The following is a 25327-nucleotide window of genomic DNA, read 5'->3' as shown; positions in this document are numbered from 1 at the left end:
ATTTCACAAGTGACGACGTCGCCATCTATCGGCCACCTATCGGAATACATGGCTAAACGACTAATGGCGCGAACATTTAAACATAATATATCAGCTCTATTGTTTAAAACTATATCTGTAAGAAAATAATCAACTTTTTCTATTAACTATTTAGTAGTATAATTGCTCCTCGATTTCTTTATCGAAATATTCAATCGCTCCATTTATACTATTAATATTTTATAATATATTAGCGAAAAACCAATAATTTTCTTGGAAAAACATATTTCCCATAGTCTATCGCAAATATATCCAACATAAAACGATTGCTCCTTAATTGCTGCATTGCTCCATCGTTATTTTAATAATTATTGCATTTTTTTATCGAAAATTAACAAATTAATCATTTCATTAATGACGACGTCGCCACCTATCGGCCACTTATCGGAACTACAAGTTTTAATTGTTTTCGGTAATTATATCCAATAAAAATACATGTATTTTTATTCGAAAGTTAGCTAATATGGGATATATAACCTTTCGGGAATTATCGGATATGCGACGGAAACACCCGAAGGTTGCTTTTGGAAAGAGACAGAGCTATACACCTCCCTTACCGCAAATTTCACAGCCCCCTCGCCCATATGAGCGCTTTAGACTCCATCCATATCTTCTTAGGTCCATGGTTCTTATATTTAAGATCGTCTTAAGTTCATCTTTAGATATTGTATGTATCATTTTATTGGCTATGGATTATCTGAAGATGAACTAAAGACGATCTTAAATATAAGGCCGGTATTCATAGTCCGGTCTTATATTTTAGTAAGATCGTCTTTAGTTCATCTTCAGATAATCCATAGCCAATGAAATGATACATACAATATCTAAAGATGAACTTAAGACGATCTTAAATATAAGAACGGACTATGAATGCCGGCCTAAGACCGGACTATGGCCCATATTCTGAATCCTCTTTTATCGATAAAAGTGCCTCTAAAAGTGGCATATAAGCCTTCTGATTGGCTACAGGCCGCTTTTAGGAGCACTTTTATCGATAAAAGAGGATTCAGAATATGGGCCTATGAATACCGGCCATAGTCTTCTCTCTGATTCCAATATCGCGCAATTTCGGGAGTGGGGAGTATTTAGTTGGACATCAGACTCACGAGAGGGCACTGAAGATTGTAAACGCGAAAATACATTATGATCTTATGGGGCCTTCCACTCTATGGTTCGAAGTAGCCTCTCAGCCTCAGCAGCTACCTTTAGTATGTGTCATATAGCGCTCGATGCGACTGAGCAAGTCGAGCCGAGATTGTAGAAGGAAATGGACGATAGTGGGTGTGTAATGCTTATATTTATGCGGTGAGTTGTATGTATCGATGATCAGTCGAAATATAGGTCGATTAGCATCATGTGAATGATGAAATCCTATCGGTATTTCCATGGTGTGTGAATCTTATGCTCGTCCACCCCGTTCTACGCCCCCGTTCTTCTCCCCCTCGTCATATGTGTTTTGTGCGAGGTCCATAAAAAGGAAGAGATCCCGCTCTGCGAAATCGAATCTCGTGAAAGAAAGAGAGAGAGCACAGTCTTGTAATACCATCAGTCACACAATTATACGCAGCGTGACGCAGCCTTTCGTACATGTATGTATGCCTAGCATGCACACTGTATACACCTATATATTTGTAATGTGACGTTCATAAATGCATATAAATACGCAGATTTAATTATATACATGTGTATTAAATGTTACATAGCATTTATTATATTAATTTATTTACATTAAATGAGCTTATACAAGAATATATCACATATATATATATATATATATATATATACATATAATTATATAAGATATCTTATAAACGTAGATATACTTGGATATCTTTCTAATAATAGATTTTTGAGTGTTGATTTTTTGCGAGAATATGTTATTAAGACAAATTATTTCCGAAATGCAAAGGAATAAAGAAAAAGCTTTTTGCTAATTAAATTTTAAAGTGTCAAATCGATAACAAATTTATGTTATTAATGCTAGACAGATATAATAGAATATCACAATTAATATCAATTAATATCAGATAGAAATATGTAACATTATATTATCTGACATTAAAAATATTTAATCAGATAAAATTTTAATGCGAAACTTAATCGTGAAAGTATTGGTTATTTTCGAAAATATAATGCTTATTTAAAATAATGTTTATTTAAAATAATGTTATAAAATTATTGTTTTAAGAAGCATATCTTATTATGATTCATATTATTTGATCTGTAGTTAAGATTGTTTATGAGATGAATCATCCCTATTTTCTTAAGATTGTGACATCTCTTTAAATATATCATAAAAAATTATAGATTATTCTACATTGCATTTAAAGATGATAAAAAATTTGACAGTGATTCACATGGATTAAGAATTTTTCTAATAAGAAATAGAAGTTCTTACATGTTTTCTTATAGAAACATAACATTATTCATTTAGCAAAGGAAAAATAATAATAAAGATAAAACAAAAAATGATAAGAAAGGTGAATAATGATAGTAATACTTTAAATGATTAAAATGATTTATACGAAGTTTTATTATGATTCAAATTGATTTTTTTGTAAATTATTAAAATTTACTACAGAATTTGAAATTTACATCTTTGTTGTCAAAAGATATTTATATTTATTTTTCAAATTACATATAAAGACATTCCATACAAATGTCGAGGGTATTATAAAAATCGGAAATAGTAGCAAATAATATAAGTGACTATAAAAATATTTTATTAAATAAAAAAATGTTTGTTAATTCTTTTATTTATATATACAGCATTCATTTTTATCTAGAAAATAAATATTATCTAGAAAATAAATATTAATATTTTCAATTCAATCACTTTTTGCAGAGACTACAATTTATTTTTTTATTTATTTAATATAAAATTCATTGTAGTTATTTTCATATTTTGTGTGCATGTTTTATGACACATTTAGATAATATAAAATATCTCTTAACAAAATATTTTAAAGATATTAAAAATATTTAAAAAATAGCTTTTTTATATATTAGTTTTATTGTTAGATGTTTAAATAATAATATTAAGAAAATTTTTTATTTATATTAAATAATATTTAAATATTCTTTGTTCTTTAATATTTCTTTCGATGTTTTTTTTTATATACAAATAAATTAAACAAAATTCAAATAAGAAAAAATAAGTAAAAATACAAGAATATTATTTGTTTCTAAAAAAAATTTGAATAAACTATGTACAATATATAATTATTGATTTTCTTTCACATACTTTTTACATATATTATATATGTATTTCTTTTATTAAAAATCCTTAATTTAAATATTACAAATATTACAAATCTTTTTTATGATTTTTACATGTAATTGTGTACGTGCGATCTTAATCTAAATACATATGATTTATAAAATGGAGCTACTTATTCCAGCATTTTTACAATTTAATTTTTATTAGTAAATGCATCATTAAATTAGAGAGTAAAGAATAAGACTATATTCTCTTTGTCGTAGGATTTTGATGAAACCATTGTTATATTTCCAGTATAAACCATTCACATTTTTTCAGTCTTCAATTTTTCTGATAACTATTGATAACTATTGATATTGGTATTAATATTGTGATAATTGATAAAGCACATGATAAGTGCATCTTGAACTCTCCTTAATAGTGCACTTAAAAAAAGGAACGATTAATATAATTAACAAAGAATGATTAATATAGTTAACTATCTACTGACAATAAAAATATTTTGTATCTTGTGTCATTGACATGTAGATTGAAGGAGATTGTAAATTTCAATATTTTTTCCATCTTTTTTTTCTGTTTTATTAATTTTTTTCTTGTTTTATTCTTTTTTTTCTGAATTTTAAAATAAAGTCTGATTTTTTTTTATGGCATTAAAATTTTTTATTTTATTATTCTATGACAATCTTTCATATAGTAGTTTTGACATTACAAAAGATAATAAATAGATGAAGTATTGGATATTTCAAACAGAAATCTGGAATAATAATAATATCTGTTTTTAATATAATAGTGGTATATTAGGCGATGATACATTTGTAGATATATTTGATGCCAAATTAGTTGATTCACTCTTATAACGTACTATATATTGACAATAAAAATATCTTGTGTTATTTTTAGAGTTGGCAAAATTCCACATTTTTGAATAAAATACATGCAAGTGGTAAGAATTAGTATTTTTCGGGAAAACTGGCAAAAACCTTTTCTGTTAAAAATATTAAAATAAATAAAAAATTTTTTTATTCATATTCATCAATTAAGATACTGTTTATAATTTAAGCTTTATCCAAAATAAAAGCGTAATAAATTAGGAATTGATATAGCAAATAAATTAAAAAATTATAAAGTTTTAATTATAAAGTTTTTTGTTAAAAGATGTTAAAAAATAAACGCGAATCAAATATATATTAGTAAAAATTTTAAATTTTGTGTTATATTTCTTACTAAACTAAAAATTAATGTGAAATTTAATAATTTGTATTTCTAAACTATTTATTTTAAAAATTTCACATTTAATTTAAATTAGAAAAGATTTTATTATTATATTGATTTTATTTCTTTAATTAATAATTAACATGATTTATTATGAAAGCAAATATATCTTTTTGCATAAAGTTCATGTAAATATATTTTAGTATAAAGATTATATAAATATATTTTAGTATAAATATTAATTATTTTTGTAGTTTTTGTTCAGTTTATTCCATTGGATAAAGTCCAAGATAGTAAAAACTGGAATTTACCACAGTTTTTTCCATTGACTCGTTTTCCGACCTTGATTATTTTCTCATGACACATAACACAAAATATGTTTATTGTCAACAGTTAGTTAATTACATTAGTCATTGCGCCTTTTTTTAAGTGCATTGTTCTTGCATTGTCTTAAAAAATGAGAATAGTAAAAGCAGTGCTTAAACAATAATAAAATACTAATAATAATAAAATAATAATAAAATATTTAAATAATAATAAAATATTTACGTGCTCTATTTCGAAATTTGCTCTATGAAAGACATGGATTTCCAAAATTTTTTTAAATAACAAGATCATATAATTAATATAAGAGATTTTATTGAAAGAGAGAGAGAGAGAGAGAACTTCGTCACTTTCTCAAATATATATCACATATCAATAATTGAATTAAATTATAAAATGTGATAATCTCAAAATATTTTCATTACTTTAAGTGTTTTAATTATTGTATTTGCGAGATTAAATTATACTAGTAATAATAATAAATTTTTATAATAATATATGTTTGTTACAAATTATAAATGTAGTTATACAATTAGATACATGTAATTTTCCAAATATGTTTTTACAGATGTTAGCAAAAAGAAATAAATTTCAAAATCTAAAGTTTTTCATAGATTCTTGTGAAGTTTCTCTGCTTCTTTTTCTTTCTCTCTCTCTTTTTTTGTATTCTGTCATCACCACGCGGAAAAAACCTAATTCAGAACTTTTAAGAAATATTGATAAGCTTATTTCTTCCGGAAATCAACTGCAAAGTTTTCGCATTTCCGCTTCTCCCTCGGCGAAACGTGAGAGCAAATGCATGAAACGGGCTACAAAGTTATCAGACCGTAAGTTCAACGAACTGAAGAAGAACCTTCAATGCAAAGTACATATTACAGTTGCTAGCAAAGACTGCGAATAAGTGAGAGTTATCTTAATAGAATTGATAATGGAGCGGATTAATTCGTTTACATGTTTTCTGTTCGAATAAGATGGAAAAATGCAAGTTGATTTATTCCGATTTTATTTTTCAATTATTTCAATTTAATCAATAATAAATTTTTGTATGATATAATATGCAATACTAATACGAATAAAAATATATAAAAGTGAGGCAAATATTTTGAAGCATTAATTTTTAAAAAATTGTGAAAAGTAAAGTTCTTTTTTTCACACTTTATCGCCAGAACTCTATCAATTGCACTATATATATTGAGATCCCGAATATGGAGAGAATGCTAATTTTACAGAACTGCGCAAAAAAATTGTTTATTTTGCTAGAAATAATTATGTCCCGAATATACATGTTATTAACGTACAAGAGATATTCAAAAGTACTCAAAAGTTTTTGTATACACATATATTCAATTATAAAACTTTTTTTGAAACTAATGCGCTAATTTTAATTGTCAAAAAGTGTATTTCTATTTCCTATTAATGATTGTTTATTCAATTAATGGATTTTTATTGTTGCTCAAGACATAATAAAATGTACATTTTATATTTGTTAAATTTCTAATATAATAATTAATAATTTTACATTTATACATATATTTATATACACATTATACTAAATTATGAAAAGTGAAATAAAAATTGAACAAAATTTTCTATTTTTGCAGGTAATGAAGAACTGATGAATTATCACGAAACTGAAAGCGAAAGACGATGGATTCAGCCAATAAGAAGCAGACGGTCAACTCACCGGAAATGGCGTTGGCCAGCGAGGTGTTCGATCAGTTTTGCAATGCCACTACATTGAAATCTATCCTCGGCTATTATAGACAATTGTGCGAATTGCTAAAAGTTCGACCGAATGTCATTAATCAGTTTTATCCAAAATTGAAGGCGAAACTACGATCATGGAAGGCACAAGCGCTATGGAAGAAGTTTGATCAACGGGCCAATCACAAATGTTATAATCGTGGTAAAGCATGCCCGAACACAAGGGTGAGTTTATTTATTAATTTTTTACTTTGCAATTGTCTCTTCCTTACAAGGAACGTTTTCTAAATGAAATATATTTTTAAAAGATTCTCTCTTTTATGTGTGTATGTAAACTATATTTGATAATCGATTATCTTCTTTATTAGAAGATTTTTCATTATTCGAATAGAATATTTAAGTGATAAAAAGTCTAAACATCCTAATAAAAGAAGGAAAATCTTATTATATTTTATATTGACTTATATATACTAATTTTATGTCGTCAATATCCAGTAAACACTGTTATATTAATATAAAAGTAATAAAATAGAATGTTACAAGTAATATACAGTAATTAATAATATTATACAATAATTAGTAATTATTATATACTGTACTATGCATATTACTGGTAAGTTAAAGATTAATTGTAATTTCTTAAATTTTATTAATAAACATAGCATAATACAATAAATGTTACATTGTTGTTACATCATAGTTATATTACATATAGAATGTAATTGTATGATTATATTTACATAATTATATATACAGGGTGTCCCAGATCACCCGTACACCCCTTTTAAAATGAAGATAAATGGCTTTTATCAAAAATCGCGAACAATTTTTAAGTAAATCGGGTACGCTATCAAATGGTGATATTTTCAACTTTTGATTCCGATCGGAAATACGCCATCCGGATCGGAAGTTGAATTTTTTTAGGGGAACATGGTATTTTTTATTACAGATTAAAATTGTACGTGAAAAAATAAGAAACTTTTGTATCAAACGTTTTTTCTAAATGTGCCTCTGTCAATCTTAAAATTGACCTTGAAAGTAACTGTGATAAAATAATGAATTTCAAATGTTAAGATTGACAGAGGCATTTTCAGAAAAAAACGTTTGATACAAAAGTTTCTTATTTTTTCACGTACAATTCGAATCTATAATGAAAAGTACCATGTTCCCCTAAAAAAATTCAACTTCCGATCCGAATGGCGTATTTCCGATCGGTATCAAAAGTTGAAAATATCACCATTTGATAGAGCGCACCCGATTTACTTAAAAATTGTTCGCGATTTTTGATAAAAGCCATTTATTTTCATTTTAAAAGGGGTGTACGGGTGGTCTGGGACACTGTATATATACATATATATATATATACAGGGTGACCCATTTTAACTTAGGCAGCCAAATAACTCGAAAAATAAGCAAGATAGAGAAAAATGTTTTAGACAAAAGTTGTATGGTTTCGAGGGGGCCATAAGATGGTATCATTGGTTTGACCTTGAAGAGTCATTTGAAGGTCACGTGAAGGTCACTTCAATTTTTTTAAATGGAACATCCTATATATTTTTGTACATTCTTGTAGCTCATCTCGAGAGCTTTCTAAAACACTATAATTAAGTACATTTTCGTTAAGTACTTTTTGAGTTATGAGGCTTGAAATAATTTCTTAATTTTACATAAACCGTAAAATATCTTGTAAAATATTCATTTTTCGATTACCTTACCTTAATAGTTTTATGTACAAAATAATGAGAGGAATCAATTGGTGTAAAGAAAACACATAGTTGTTTCGAAGAAAAAATATGTAATTTGCAATTAACAATTCCATATTTTTTCTTAAAAACAACTATGTGTTTTCTTTACACCAATTGATTCCTCTCATTATTTTGTACATAAAAGTATTAAGGTAAGATAATCGAAAAATGAATATTTTACAAGATATTTTACGGTTTATGTAAAATTAAGAAATTATTTCAAGCATCATAACTCAAAAAGTACTTAACGGAAAGGTACTTAATTATAGTGTTTTGGAAAGCTCTCGAAATAAGCTACAAGAATGTACAAAAATATATAGGGTATTCCATTTAAAAAAATTGAAGTGACCTTCACGTGACCTTCAAATGACTCTTCAAGGTCAAACCAATGATACCGTCTTATGGCCCCCTCGAAACCATACAACTTTTGTCTAAAACATTTTTCTCTATCTTGCTTATTTTTCGAGTTATTTGGCTGCCTAAGTTAAAATGGGTCACCCTGTATATATATATATATATATATATATATATATATATATATATATATATTTATTTATTTAAATTCTTTATTGGGATATTAGAAATTAAACTGACAAAAAAAAAGATATATTTTAGATCTTACGTTAGTCCTTTCATGGTGAAAAATTGAATACAAAATAGTTAAGTCAGATTTCGTCGCATAATGACAAGCGATAGAACACATATATAACGATATTATACTGCAATAATATTTTATTACATTACTTTTGTAACGTTGCAAAATAATAAACATGATATATTAAAATTTTGTGTCACATAACTTGTTTATATTATTTATTACTTCTACACTTATATACAATTATATTATTATAATAATGTTTACTGGATACTTAATTTCATTCTGTCAATATAATATTATATTGAAAGACATTTGTCTCTCAAGAATATTTCTCCTTTATTTATCTTTAGGTTTTGATTATCGGCGGAGGCCCATGTGGTTTGCGCACAGCTATAGAGGCACAATTGTTAGGAGCCAAAGTCGTGGTGATAGAGAAAAGGGACCGGATGTCTAGGAACAATGTTTTGCATTTGTGGCCTTTTGTTATCCAGGATCTACGAGGTTTAGGAGCGAAAAAATTCTTTGGAAAATTTTGCGCAGGTTCCATCGATCATATTAGCATTCGGCAATTACAATGTATTTTACTTAAGGTTGCTCTGATTCTCGGCGTTGAGTTCCATGAAAGTGTTAGTTTCGATTCTTTGATTCAACCACCGGACAATCAAGAAGATGGCAGTAAGTAATGATTAGTGATTAATTATAGAATATTTTTGAAATTACTTTCAGATTACATAATAACTTAAACAAAATGATAATTGTTTGAGAATATAAAAAAGATCGGAGTTTTTGAAACATTTTTGGCAATTTAAAATAACTCAACAATGCGAATAACTAAAAATTCTTAGAAAGCTTTTTTCAAGTTCTTGGCTTAAACATCTAAAAAAAATATGAGAAGATTTATCGACTCTTTTGTTAACTTTTTTATTATAAAATGCTGTTTCTCGTATTTTTTATAATTTTTATTCTATTAAAAGATTGATATGACTTAGTATGATATAATTCGACCTATATCTATAAATTAGCAATTAAGAATGAATATTATGATTATGATTTATTTATTAGATAACATCGCATTTTCGTATAAGTATTATTATTCGAATCTTCATTAAATTAGCGCTCTCCATCACTAGAGCTAAATTATTTTAAAATTAGGTACTAATTAGGTGCTAAAGTCCAGAATTAAATACTCAAATCATTTGATAGAAAATTTAATTTATTTTGGGAACCGATTTAACATTAAGCTGGCTCTGCTATTAAAAAGATATACAAATAATTAACAATATAAATAATTGATATATAAATAATAATGAATAAAGAAAACAAAGACAATTGTAATAATTGGGGGTGCTTTTGTTTAGCAGGATTTTATATTCGACATGGATCGCCGAATAAAAAGTGAAATTAACCAGTTCACTGGTAATGACCCATATATGGCCAAAAAGAAAGTGCCACAACTGGTAATGACCCATATATGTTCACTATGAATAACTTTGCCAATTTTCAATGGATTTGCATGAAACTTGATACACCCACATTTTTCGATTCGCTGATGACAAGTTTGGGATCGAAATTTTAAAATTCAAAATGGCGGATTTAGTATGGTGAATTAATTTTGTTATTTTATTATTATATTTATTATTCCATTAGAGAAGATTCAAATTCGATATGTTCAAGTTTGAATGTCTTGAACTAATCCGTTATCTGCGACCAAAAGACGTACCGAGTGTGATATATTTCCATAATGGAATATCAAAGTTAATCATTAGAAACCGCCATATTGGATCTGCCAGTTTAAATTTTGATTTTGCAATTTTGTCTATAGATTCATCATAAGAGACTCGAAAAACGCGAACATATCGAATTTGATCTTCTCTATAATGAAATAAAATTAGTCCGCCATATTGGATTCGCCATTTTGAATTTTGAAATTTCGATCCTTGATTTGTCACCAGCGACGCAAAAAACCCCTTATAGGTAAACTTTCACGTAAAATACGAATTTATTTGCTCTCACCAGTTTTGGTACAAAACGTTGATTTCGTGTGTACCAGTGAACTGGTTAAAAGATTTTATTTTGGATACATCTTAATGATTTCTTAAAGCACCTAATTATTACTTCCTTGTTTTTTCTTTTTCATATTTTATATTCTTTATATAAGAAATTTTTTATATATTTTATATATTTTTATATATTTTATATATTTTTATATATTTTATATATTCTTTATACAAGGGATTTTATATATTTTTTATATAAGGGAGAGAAATTAGAGTTTAATGTGAATTTAGCTTCCTTCCTCCAAATATACATTTAATTTTCTGCCACATGATTTGAGTATTCTAGACTTTATCGCCTAATCTTGAAATATGTAGCATTTGGGATTTATGGAACGAGCTAACTGATATAATAATGATGGTAATATTATGACTACTGACATTATAATGATGATTAATCATGTGTTGAAAAATATATTCTGAAATCCTCAAATAGTATTTGATATATTTAATGAACAAGCATATATGATTTTAATATATACAAAATATGATAAAATGAATTTATGAATATGTATAAAAAAGATATATAAAAAAATATATAAAATAATAAATAATAATATATAATATTAGGTGGTAAACTTAATTCCTGCCGCTCGCTACTAGAGGTACGACTCCAACGCTGGCGAGGTTTGACGATCGCATGTCTTTTGTAGTTTAGACATTGCTGAAAGTGATTCAATCCTCACAGATTGGATTTCTCGACGCCATTTTCCAATCGATTGAAAATGAACCGCGATAAGCTGTTTTTCCAACATATGCTTCTTCACTACTTCCTTAAGAAAACCGCAGCTGAAATTCATCACTTATTATCCAAAGTGTATGGTGATGAAACTCCATCAAAAAGAACATGTAGAGTTTGGTTGAATGCTTTCGAAACGGTGATTTTGACGTAAGAGACAAAGAATGTCCCGGACAACCGAAAAAATTTGAAGATGTTGAGCTGCAAGAATTGTTCGATGAGAATCTAGCTCAAACGCTTTTAGAGTTGTCGAAAGCGTTAAATGTTACTCCAATGACCGATTGAGTGACGAGTTGATGCAAAAAAGACCATCTGTAGCCAACAATCGATGCAAAATCATTCTTTTGCATGATAACGTTCGACCGCATGTTGCGAAAAGCGTGAAGTAGGCACTTCTAGAGCTTGAATGGGAATTCCTCCAACATCCAGCGTACTCTCCAGACTTGGCACCATCGGATTATCATCTCTTCCGGTCGATGTAACACGCACTTCTCCAGTTACAAAGAAGTCCAAAAATGGGTGGATGAATGGATCACCTCGAAAGACACCGCGTTCTAGTGTCGTGGGATTGCCCTGTTGCCGGAGAGATGGGAAAAAGTAGTAGAAAATGGAGGAAATTACTTTGATTAAGGTTTATTCATCTTCCCTTCGAAACAAATCAATTTTGGAGATGAAAAATCGGCAGAAATTAAATTTACCACCTAATAATATATAAAGATAATATATAAAAAAGAGAGGAAAGAATAGAGTTTATATAATTTAAAATCTTAATAAAATCTTTCTTAATAAAGATTATAATATATGATTTATATTTAAAAAATAAATATATAATTTAATATATAAAAATATATAATTTATGTTCATTTTTAATTAATTTTAATATCATCTTTTTCAGAGATTGGTTGGAGAGCAAAAACATTACCAGTGGATCATCCAGTCTCTCAATACGAGTTTGATGTGCTAATCGGAGCTGATGGCAAAAGAAATACATTAGAAGGTTTTAAACGAAAAGAATTTCGAGGAAAATTAGCCATTGCAATCACTGCGAATTTCATAAATAAACGAACCGAGGCAGAGGCGCGAGTTGAAGAGATTAGTGGTGTTGCCTTCATCTTTAATCAAAAGTTTTTTAAGGAATTGTATCAAGAAACGGGAATCGATTTGGAAAACATCGTATATTATAAAGATGACACGCATTATTTCGTTATGACTGCTAAGAAACATAGTTTAATCGACAAAGGAGTTATTCTGCAGGTAACATAAAATTTCATGATCATATATAATAGATCATAAATAATATCTTTGAAAATTGGAATTAGAAGTATATTTTTTTATATATACATATGTATAATTTTATATATATCTGCTATTAAATACAAAATTATCCATACGTATATATAAAAAAATATACTTCTACACACACACACACACACACACACACAAAGAGAGACAAAGAGAGTGGATTTTTCATGATATAATATACATATTGTGAAGAAGCATGTTCCTGAAATTAATTAAAAAAGTCATATATATTTCCAATTTCTTATATATATTGTCAAATCTTTTTATATAATTTGTTATATATTATTGTCAAATTTTTTATTATTTTAAGCAATATTTTAAATATTATTTTATAGATTTATTTTCAGGTTTGTTTCCTTAATGTTTAATTTATATTTCATTTTTCTGTTTTTAATAATGAAACTATTTAAAAAAATTTATTTTTTTATGACTTGTTTTTTTTATGAATTTTGAAATTATATTTAAGTAACTGTTGAATTGAACTGTTGAAATTGTTGGTATTTGTAGAAAATTTTTTTACTTAAAATGATTTCAGTAATATAGTTTGTATATTATTTTGCATATTATATAATGAAATATCCTATATACATACAAGATAAAGCATATTAAAGATCTGCAATATTTCTGTTACTTTCAAAAATATAAAAATATTTCTATAGAGAAAAATGCTTTTTTTTCTATAGAAAAAAATGCTTGTTTTCTTTGAAAAGACAAATAATATAATATTTCTTTTCAAGCTCACATTTTTCTTTAATATTATAATATTATATTATTAAAATGATAAGTTTATTATACTTTTTTAAATAAGATATAATTTCTGTTATAAAATATCTAATAAAACAAACCATATATACATATGTATGCTCTTTTTCTAATTTGAAAGTAAAAAATTGAAATTATTTACACTTTTAATTTTAATTTTTTACTTTAATTATTTTGAAAACAAAGCACTTTAGGACATACATTTATTGGACATTTTGTTTATAAAATAAGTTAAGGAATATCTTCTTACTCTATCCTTTTTATACTTACTTAAGAATCACTATATAGTATAGCTTAGGAATCACTATATAGTATAGCTCAAAATCGGTATATCGGTATAAATATCGGTATTATATTATGTAATTATAATATCTTTCTTTTAATCATTTGCTATTATTTTATGTATTAGAATTATATAATATTAAAAAATATGTGAAATAATGATTGTTGATTCTAAACACTCTTGTGATAGAAATCTTATTGTACATATATTATTTAAAATTTCATAATATATTATTATATGCTATAATGCTGTTGATGCATTAATATAAATCTTCTATCTTATAATGTAAATCTTTTATCTTTTTATCAGTATATATTTTTTAAAAATTAATTTCTTGAAATTAAATATTACATATTTTGTTCAGTTTGTATCTATCATTAATCTTTTATTAATCGAACTTAATATTATAAAACTATGATTATATATATATAATGATATCAAATAATATTGAATTATAAGCAAATCAATAACTCTGATATAAATTATGAATAATATCCAGTAAACATTATTTGTTACAGTAATATGATATGAAAATAATAAATAATATAATATAAACAAGTTACTTAAATAATAGAAAACTGTAATATATTAATTATAATTTATTAATTATTTATTATTTTGCAACATTAATGTAACGAATATTGCAATATAATATTATGTACGTATTTTATCGCTTGTCGCTACGCAACGAAACTAAATTTAACTATTATATATTTATTTTTTCACCAAGAAATATAAAGAACAAATACTAACATAAGTTCTAAAATATATCTCTTTTATGTCAATTTAATTTCTAATGCAATCCTAACAAGAAATTCAAAATATTAAACAGATTATTTGAAATTAGAAAATGGGAATTGAGGAAATCGGAAATAGTCCATTTACTGCATATTTGAAAAAAAAGTTTTATATAAATTAAATTTCGAATTTTGTAAATTAAATATATATAAGTTTTATTTTATTTATTTAATTATTAACTCTATATATGACTAATATTTTATATGAATTAATTCTATTTATATGAAATATGACTATATGATGCCACAATAATATAACATATGCTACATTATATGTTACATTTATAAATGGGAAATTACAATTAATAATTTACTGATAATACTTGTGTATATTATTAACATTTCTTTTTATTGCTTTTATACAACATTAATATAACAATGTTTATTAATAATATAAAATAGGGAAAAAGAGAAAATATTATAAAAATAGCAATCTTTTAATATTTATTTAAATAATACACACTAAGCTATAAAAAAACTTCTACTTGTTTCTCAACAATTAAACTTAATTATTATTGATTTCTAGGATCATGCTGATACTGCAAAACTTCTCGCAAAAGAGAACGTAGATCGTGAAGCGTTAATGTTGTATGCGCGGGAAGCGGCAGAATTCTCGACGGAATATCAAATGATGAACATGGAATTTGCGGTGAATCATTATGGCCAACCGGACGTAGCCATGTTCGACTTCACTTCAATGTACGCGGCAGAAAATGCAAGTCGCGTATTAAAACGTCATGGACATGGACTACTTATGATCCTTGTAGGCGATAGTCTTTTAGAGGTAAATGAGATATATTTTACAATTACTTACAAAAATTCCATGAAATTTGTTCTAGAAATTCATTCTCTATAAATTTAAATTAATTCTTTTAACATAAATTTTATACATACATTCATAAAGAAAACTTCGGAAAAAAATTCAAGATGTATGTATACACAACAAAAAATTGACTATTAAGAATAAGAATTTTAGAATATTGCAATCCTATTAGAGAAATAATTATAAATAAACTTTGGACTATTTGATTGATTCCTTATTTAAAAATTAATATAGTTAAAAAATAATATAATAATATATATTTGATAATAAAATTTCTCCACTTGAATTTAGAAATATGTAATTTAAAATAAGTCCACGATTTCTGAACACTTTATATAATATTATATATACATAAAATAATATAATAATAATGTTTATATAAAAAATAAAACACTTTGTAAATTTATTTGTAAATTATTAAGTTATTATCAAGTTATTTAAAAAAATGTTTACTGTATGAAAACTATACAATACCTGGAATTAAATAAAATTCTATTAAAGATCTTTTTTTAGTCATTCTTAATTCACTTTGCAATGAAACTTTGCTTTTTAATTATACTTGAATCTTTACTTTTTTCACTTTTTTTTTAGTATATATTTCGGTATTTTTCCATATATTCAGAGTTTTGATTTTCATCATTATATTTCTTATTTTATTTGATTTTTAATGAAAAATTAAATCAATGATTGTAGCCATTTTGGCCTACTGGTTCTGGTTGCGCGAGAGGATTTTTGAGTTCTCTGGATGCTGGTTGGGCAATCAAAGGTTGGGGCGCTTCGTTTTCGCCATTGGAAGTAATCGCCGAGCGCGAATCAATATACAGGTTGTTGGGACAGACGACGCCGGAAAATTTAAATAGGGATTACGCCGCATATACTCTCGATCCTCACACTAGGTAAACTATAATTCTAGATTCATATAATAAGCCAATTAGATATTAAATAGCTAGCACTCAGTAAATATTGTTATAAAAAGCAATAAAATGGAATGTTACAAATAATGTATGTAAGTATTATCAATAAGTTATTGATTAATTGTAAATTTTCAATTAATTGTAATTTTCTATCCGTAAGCATAATATACAATAATGATATAACAACGATCACATATATTATTGTTATAGTTGTGTTCTAGAATTGATAATTAAAATAAATGATATGTATTTAATCTGTAAAATCCGGAATTTAATTTATAGAAATTTCGATGTTTGCTTCAAATAGTAACAGTAATAATAATAATAAACTTTTTTATTTACTTCCAAATAATCTTTTTAATATTCTCATTTGTTTGTTAGGATTGTAGTAGAAATTAACAAGCAAGAAATATACTTTAGATCTTATGTTAGTCCTATGTAGGTTTTATCTATTATTATTGGTGAAAAATTAAATACAAAATAGTTAAATATGGTTTCTTAATGATAAGCAATAGAATATAGCAATAGAATGCGTATATAACAGTATTAAATTGCAATATTCTGTTATATTACTGTTATACTGTTGTAATGTTGCAAAATAATACATGATATATTATAGTTTTATGTTGTATAGGTAATTTGCATATTTATTACTTCTACATTATGCAACAAACAGTGTTTACTGGGTATTGAATTTTAGAAAATTATCATAACAGAAATTGTATAAATTTTAAAGAAAATTTTTGCCAAGTGTTTTTTTTTTTTTTACCTTATATCAAATATCACATGCAATAATAATGAAACTAATTTATTTATTTTATTTTTCAAGGTATCCAAATCTTAATGTACGTTCTGTGCTCCCGATACAAGTGTGCAGTCTTCTTGATACAGATGATCCTGAAAGTATCAAACAATCTGCAGTACAGCCTGAGATCGATGTTCCAAAGAAACGAAGACGTCGCGGTAAGTTTAACGATATAATATTGAGTTTTATAAGATTCTTGATTTACATTGTAATTATTTTATTAGACTCTGTTATCTTTAATGTCAATTGAAGCTTATTCGAGTAAGTTACTTAATCTCTTTTTTCTTTTTTCTTCTTTTTCAAAAACGTACAAATAATAGGCTCAAGCAAATAACAGATATACATGCATTATAATAAATATTAAATCAAATTAAACGATTCAGGAATCTCTTAATGAAAAATTTTACAAAAATAATACTTAACACAAACAAGTCAAGAATGACATAAGCTTAAAATAATAACCGCAAATGTTTTTGTTCTAAACTCTCTCCAATATAATATTCTTGTGTTTTGATTATAATAAAAAGACTATGATAAAAATGATAATAATAAAAAGTGATAAATTTAATCAAAAATAAACGGAGGTTTGTACATATGAGGTATGTAATATAAATGATTTTCAATTGTTGTGTAGAAGTGAAGAAAATTGTAAAAATATATATATATATATATATATATATATATATATATATATATATAATATACATAATAATAACATATAGTAAATAATAATATATAATAAATAAATAATAATATGTTTATCAATTTGCTTTAGATATTAAATGCGATGGATACAATTGATATCGATTTGTTTCTTTAACTATATTTTCTTTAATTATATAACAATATCCTTCAACATGTTGTATTTCTATATGTATATATCCAACTTTATGTTTAAAAATATAATTTTCTGAAAATATCTAATATTTTCATTAGTAAAGATATTTACTTTTTATACATAAATCACATATACACAATAAGATCACAGATAAAAATGCTATATTTTAATTATTTTTTTAATATAAGCATAAAAAGAGAAAATATTTTTTATGTAGATCTGAGAGTAGAGACTCAAATTCATCCAGATACATTGCTCCGTTGGCTGCAAAAACAAGTTGCATTGTATGATAAAGTTCACATTGAAGATATGGGTGCCTCCTTCAAAGATGGTTTAGCTATTTGTGCAATCATTCATAGATACCGTCCAGATCTAATAAATTTTTATAGCTTAAACGCGGAAGATGTAGTGAAGAACAATCAACTTGCCTTCGATATATTGGAAAAGGAATTGAATATACCGCCGGTAAGCATGTTACATTTTTATCTTGTTTGCTGTAATATTATCAATTATGTGGATACACATTGTTTTTTCTTCATTGTTTGTTTCATTGTTTATAATGTAACAAACATATATCTTTAAAATTTTTTGATATTGTCCAATTGTATATATGTATATATATATATTTGCATACTTTTTCAGTTATAAATTTTTTTTTAATTATATATGTTCTGTGATTTTTAAACAGAATAATGAAAGAAGAAATATAAGTAACATTGTTTGTAAATGATAAGTTAATAAATATTTTATTTTAAATAATAAATACAATTATTGAGTTACATAAATTAGATTGTCGTAATTATATTAACAGCAGTAATATAAATTATTGTGTAATATTGTTTAAAAATTATTTGTATATTTTTGTTTACATATAAAAGAATATATAAAAAAGAATTAAAAACTCGCATTTAATTATACTTACAGATAATGACAGGAGAAGAAATGGCTCAGTGTGATGTTCCTGACACACTTACCATGTTTTCTTACTTAACACAAATATACGAAGCTTTCAAAGGTGATATTCCATATATCAAACATCCAAAATTAGTAAGTAATTTTAAAGAGAAGAAATTAATAAGTAATTAACTTTTAGATAATCTTGCCTGTTTTCTATAATGTCCTACATATCTTAAAATATCACGCTTTCAAATTGCAATATGAAGTTATTACTAGGAAAAGCAATAAGGATCAAGATCTAACATTTCCCAATATTTTCGATCTCACAATCAGTCATCTCATTGTTAACTCATACCCAGTAAACACTGTTTGTTACAATAATATAATGTGGAAGTAACAAATAATAAGTTTATAGCTTTTTATAACAAGTTACCTTTATGATATAAAACTATAATTTATCATACATTATTATTTTGCAATATTACAACAGAAAAGATAAAATATAGAATAATAGAAGTTATAGAATATAATGTCACAATATATAATTACATATGTTTTCCTTCGCTTATAATTACACAGCGAAATTAGACTTTACTAACTCGTATTTAATTTTTTATCATGAAATGGATATAAAGTCTATAAAGGATAAGTACTAAAAGTCAAAGTATACCTCTTTTTGTCAGTTTAATTTTTAATATAATCTCAATAAAAAATTCAGAATATTAAATTACTTGATATTGGATCAGTCAATGAGAGAAATAGTCCATTAACTATCTATTTAAAGTAAAAAATTGAAATTTCTATATAAATTAAAAATTCTAAATTTTGTAAATTAAATATAATTTATTTATTTATTCAATTACCAATTCTATATATCAATATTTTATATGAACCAATTTTATGTGGAGTACAATTACGATGTAACAACAATGTAACATATGTTATATTACATGTAATATTTTTGAATAGGTAATTAATTATGAACTTATTGGTAACATTTATATATATATATTACTTATAACATTCCGTATTATTACTTTTAACATTAACATAACAGTGTTTACTAGGTAATGTATAGGATTGTAACAATTATTCATTAAATGTTTTTAAGAATTTATAATCTCTTTTTGTTTAAAATTACACTTTCTTTTTCGTTAATACACATTAATATTTTATTAATTAATTTGTTACTATTTTCTTAAAAGTTTCCGAAAGCATTTATATAAGATATGTATATAATCGCAAATTTAAACAATGTTTATTATAATAGGAACCAGAAATTGAGGAATGCAGTACACATCCAAAACAACTGAAACAATTGACACCTGAGGAAAAGGCTACGAAAAGGCACTCGCGCTCGCGGTACGCTAATGAAAATGTACAATCTTACGTGGATAAGAAAGACAATACAACTAGTCGGCGTTCTCGGAAGAGACGTAGCACCGAAAAAATGAGTGCGACAATGGTAAGTGAAATAAATTTTCTATTCTTTTTGCAGCTTACGATGAATAATGGCTCTGTCGATTTAACAATAAAATAAACGAATGCATTAATGATATTTGTACATTTGGATTTAGCACGTATTGTCTACTTTATTTACGTTCTTTTTTATATATTTTATTACGAATTGTATATAAACATATGGTATCATTAATGCACTTGGTTTAATTGATATGAATGGATAAAATATAAAAAATATTGCAGATATAAAATTAAAATATATGTGTTGAAGTTTTATATAAACCAGTTTTATATAAACCACTTAAAGTTATAAATAATTAATGTAATTACAAGAAATTATGCGATATAAATCACTTTAATTTCTGTATATATTTTGAAATGTAATTTTTCTGTATTGTTTATGTGCAATGATGCAGATTAATTATATATAGTAAATTAATTTTTATTTGAGATATTCTTAATATCTACTTTTAATCTACATTTAATCGTATAAATATTTACCTTAAAAGAAACGATTAAATTTGTCAAAAACGTGAAACTTTTGAAAATAATATTATCAAAAATGACAAAATTTTACAGTTTCACCAACAAAACTTGTTGTTGAAACAAAATTCAATATTTTGTAAAAAAATATATTTATTTTTTTAAAGACAATATGTATACCAAAAATTTAGATTAGAATAAAAAAGAAAAATTGTTAAAAAATCCTGATTTATGCAAAAACATTCTAATTTATTTTAAGGAGATTTTGTTGACAAGAATATAATAGAACAAAGCATATCTAAATTTAAAAAAAATTATTTTTTCTTTAAATCATGTTTAATACTTTACTTCTAAAATAACTGAAATGCTTGAATCTTATATCAATGGCAGAAAATCGAAGCTGTTAGATGCCGCAGAATATTCATATCATTGTTAATCGCATTTGTTGCACTTATCCTTATCTATTTGTTGGATTATACTTTACTTCAGAAGAAACTAGACATATACTGAATACATGTAACAGCATAGGAGGAAACGTGTACAAGACTGTTAGTTATGTCATTTTTTATACAATTTTATACATACGTTATCATATAATTGCTATCACAATTTCTTTAAATTCTTACGAGTGAGACCACACAAAAAAATGATTATAAATCATTTGTCGCTATGTGTAAATGACAGCTAAATAATAGTTGATTATATTAATCGTAGATGTGAAATTTAGAATTAAATTAGCAATATTTTTCCAATAAACAAATTTTATAGACCGATTAGTTTTACTTTATTTAATTTCTTTTATCTTTATTTTCTTTAGTTTTTTCTTTTTTTTCCTGCATTCTATACGTAAAATTTTGTTCTTGTGCAGACTAGCAGTAAGAAAGCAGTGTAAAAAATTAATAACTGTTAGAAACTTTTTCGAAGAATATTAGAAATTAATCTTACATATTTTTCATTGATATTTACATGAACAGCACGCATACGTAGTATTTTAACATTTTTGTTTTTTTCTTTTTTTGTTAATACAAGTCATGCGCATAGCGTATTCGGAAATGTATAGTTGAATGGTGCAACGTGTTATATCTCATGTAATTATCTGCGTTGAATGAACTTTCTTTAGTTTTATTCTATAAAATATTGACATCAACCTAATTTTATTAGAGAAAGTTGAAAATTAACAAAATAGTGTATTGTAAAATTAGATACTTTAATTTTGCTGAAATTTATTTCTTGAAAGCAAAATAATACTAATTATTAATTATAAAATATTAATTTTTTAAATTTTACTTACAATAGATTCAGTATCCTCAAAAAAGTATTACAAAATTGAAGTTGTTTGGTTTAGTTTTCAAGATATCCATCCTTTTCAAGATATCACACCAACTTTAAAAACAGTATTTTGAAAAAAACATGTTTAAAGTTTTGCAAGTCCATTTAAAGACCCGCATACTATTCTATTTAAAATTCTATAATTACGTTGATTTTGCGAATTTTTCAGAAAAAATTTTAGATATATTCTTCAAATATATTTTCCGAAAATGTAAAAAAATAAAAATAAATTTGTTTGATTCTCTAAAGTAGATTAAGCTCTTAAATGTTTTAAGAGTCAATTTCATCGCTGCTTCATGCTATTTTGCAGTAGCATAATTCGAAATGTAATAGTATGCTTTGCTATAAAAAAAAATATTAGCATTTACAATTTACGAAATTGGTCAATTTCGGCTAATGACAATTCTAAACTCATAATGAAGGATGAGAGACAGAAAAGACTCGATGAGATCGAAAAGCATCGAACCGAACGCATGAAGAGGCGGCAATATTTGCGCAAGATGGCAACGCAACAATTCTACAAAAGTATGCAAATGCTACAAGCCAATGCAAAACACGAGAAAGACGGGCCATTTGAGGATTATTCGATATTCTTATACCGTCAAACTGCACCGGATTTTAAGGACAGAGTAAAAGATCTAGAACAGAAAATACTCTACCCAGTAAGCTAGAGATTGATCATGAGTGCAGATGAATGTTTTTTTTTCTATTACCAATGAGAAATCTATGTTTTTTGATGTTAAAAATAACAACATATATTTTAAAAGATGCTCGGCATGATAGCATAGCTACTATTAACTAATTAAACTTATTTGAAGGAAAAAAATAAATTGCGTTCGTTATTAAGTATTTTTGATTAATATGACGCTTAAAATAACATTTTTGGAATAATAAAAGTCTACATTTTCCGACTTCTTTTTGTATGAAAAATTACTTTATTCTTAATACTTCGTTATTGTTGCACTTGTACGATCAATATTTATGTGAAAAGAAAAAATATTACAAAATAAAAAAATATGTACACACATTATACATGAAACAACATATTTAGAGAGAATTATTTATTTCATTTTTATTTTAATTGAGAGATTAATTATTTAAATTGCATTAGTTTTATATTCCATTTTTGAATTTAAAGGGAATTAAAATTTGAAATCAAAATCTATCTTTAATTTCAAAATAATTACGAAATTTTTAATTATGTTTTCAAAGTAATAGATTTTCCTTTCTTCTTATGTGTAATTTAATTAATATAACTAATTTAGGTCTATATTATGCACGTGCCTGCAGTGCTTAAATTATGTTATTTAAATATTGAATTTAAAGAAAAGTTATTGAATCTTTTTTTAAAAATATTTAAATATCGTTCTAGAAATTCTATATACAAAGTATCCCATAACTGGTATAATCGAGGAAATAATAATATTACATAAAAAAATAAGTCGAAAATGTAGACTAAACTTATTTTATAAAAAGTTTTGTTTCTGAAAAAATTAATTTTAAAAGTTAATAACATAAATGTTTTTTTTTTTTTTAGTTTGAATGACTGATCTCAAATAATCTTGTAACATATGTCATTAAATTCGTCCCACTAACACTAAAATAATCAAGAAACACAATAGTGTCTCGCATTACAGATGTGCGAATTATTCGAATTCGAAAACGAACTATTCAATTATAATATTTCAAATTGAAAAGATTATGATACAAATCGCATGTTTATATTTTTCGTTAGTAAACAAATCGGCGCTAGCATAAGAAGTGAGATAATAAAGGTTTCATTCATTTTGATGCTAGAAACCATCTGAAAAAGTATCTTTATAAAGTGTAGTAATCTTTTGGTTAAATAGTTGTGAATATTGATCTATAAAAAAACTCCGTGTGCATTTTATAAGAAAAATATACATTTACTAATTACATTGCAATACTTTAATTAGTAGTCAATTTATGTGATTTTTTGCTTTTGACTGCTTTAATTATTGCGAACATAAATAAACTACATTTCAGACATTAATATTATACAATTATATAATTATAAATACACATACACATGTATACCTCAATTTAAAATTAATGTCATACAACAGATATTGTCTTTTTTAAAATCTTTAAATTCTTCTCTTACTAACTTTATATATAATTACATAATACAATAATTATTATCTCGCAATAATTATGAGTCATATTTTTACAATTTAATTCGATTTAATTCGATTTAAATTCAATTCGATTTAATTCCAATAAAATTTTATTGATTCGATTCAATTCGATATAAAAAATCTTTGATTCGCAGCAACATTATTGCGAGTATTTTATCGATTAAGATTATCGAATTTGGGGAACGGTTGAGTCACAGTCAGTACTTAATAATTTTTTATCGATAACTTTGATCTCTAATACAACAAAAATGTCGTTAGTATTGTTTTATATATTATAAATTTTATATATTATAAACAGGGATAAAAAAAAATATATATGAAAAATTTTCAAAAATTTTGAATTTTTCTATTATAAAAATTTCTGTTTAAGATATCATTGCCATCATTATCATCGTTCAATCTCAATGTATTTTTCTCGGATTAATATATACAAATGTAATATATGAATTATATTATTCCCGAAAGTGTAAGTTAAACATTCTTTCATTCTCGAATTTTATTCAAGTCTATTCCTTCGAAAAATATAGAGTGCCTAGAATTCTTAGGAAATCTAACATAATTTTTTTATATTTGGAAAAATGTAGAAATTCTCATGGAATTTTATTGGAACTCGGAGAATTTTTTTAAAAAATTATGTTTTTTATTATAACTTTTAGTACAAAATAAAAATGTTATGCAGATAAAAAATATTTATTTTACAAAACTTATTCAGTTTTTTATATTTTAAATCTAGCATTTATGAAATTGAAATAGCCTGTTCCTTTATATGAATGAAAAGTATTAGAAAACACACATAATAGAAAACCTATTTTAGAATTGCGTCCAAAAGCCCTTAAAAA

At 25.2% G+C, this 25327-nt stretch overlaps 1 protein-coding gene across 10 annotated transcripts in view; it reads left to right on the top strand.

The window, feature by feature from the left end:
• Nucleotides 1–1210: 1210 nt before the first annotated feature.
• Nucleotides 1211–25327, top strand: part of Mical (Molecule interacting with CasL) — a 55017-nt gene continuing 30900 nt past the window's right edge. For 7 of the 10 annotated variants that reach the window (XR_014439539.1, XR_014439513.1, XR_014439544.1 and 4 more), the window contains exons 1-11: nucleotides 1211–1344; nucleotides 6397–6724; nucleotides 9193–9517; nucleotides 12531–12889; nucleotides 15306–15563; nucleotides 16296–16498; nucleotides 17346–17479; nucleotides 18377–18624; nucleotides 19084–19206; nucleotides 20327–20521; nucleotides 22752–22991. Coding sequence is in view for 6 of the 10 variants with exons in the window: in XM_083102983.1 (XP_082959109.1) it covers nucleotides 6443–6724; nucleotides 9193–9517; nucleotides 12531–12889; nucleotides 15306–15563; nucleotides 16296–16498; nucleotides 17346–17479; nucleotides 18377–18624; nucleotides 19084–19206; nucleotides 20327–20521; nucleotides 22752–22991 (2367 nt within the window). In the remaining 4 variants the exon portion in view is untranslated. Of the gene's footprint in view, nucleotides 1629–6396; nucleotides 6725–9192; nucleotides 9518–12530; nucleotides 12890–15305; nucleotides 15564–16295; nucleotides 16499–17345; nucleotides 17480–18376; nucleotides 18625–19083; nucleotides 19207–20326; nucleotides 20522–22751; nucleotides 22992–25327 lie in introns of all 10 variants that reach the window. The other 3 variants (XM_083102901.1, XM_083102815.1, XM_083103064.1) reach the window with 3 other exon arrangements.

This window comes from Camponotus vicinus, unplaced genomic scaffold (assembly GCF_025532165.1).
Source record: "Camponotus vicinus isolate PSW18456_S1 unplaced genomic scaffold, iyCamVici1.0 SCAF_1, whole genome shotgun sequence".
In the NCBI taxonomy this organism is placed as follows: domain Eukaryota; kingdom Metazoa; phylum Arthropoda; class Insecta; order Hymenoptera; family Formicidae; genus Camponotus; species Camponotus vicinus.
Note: the sequence above shows the minus strand (reverse complement) of the source record. Positions and strands in the feature narration are given on the sequence as shown.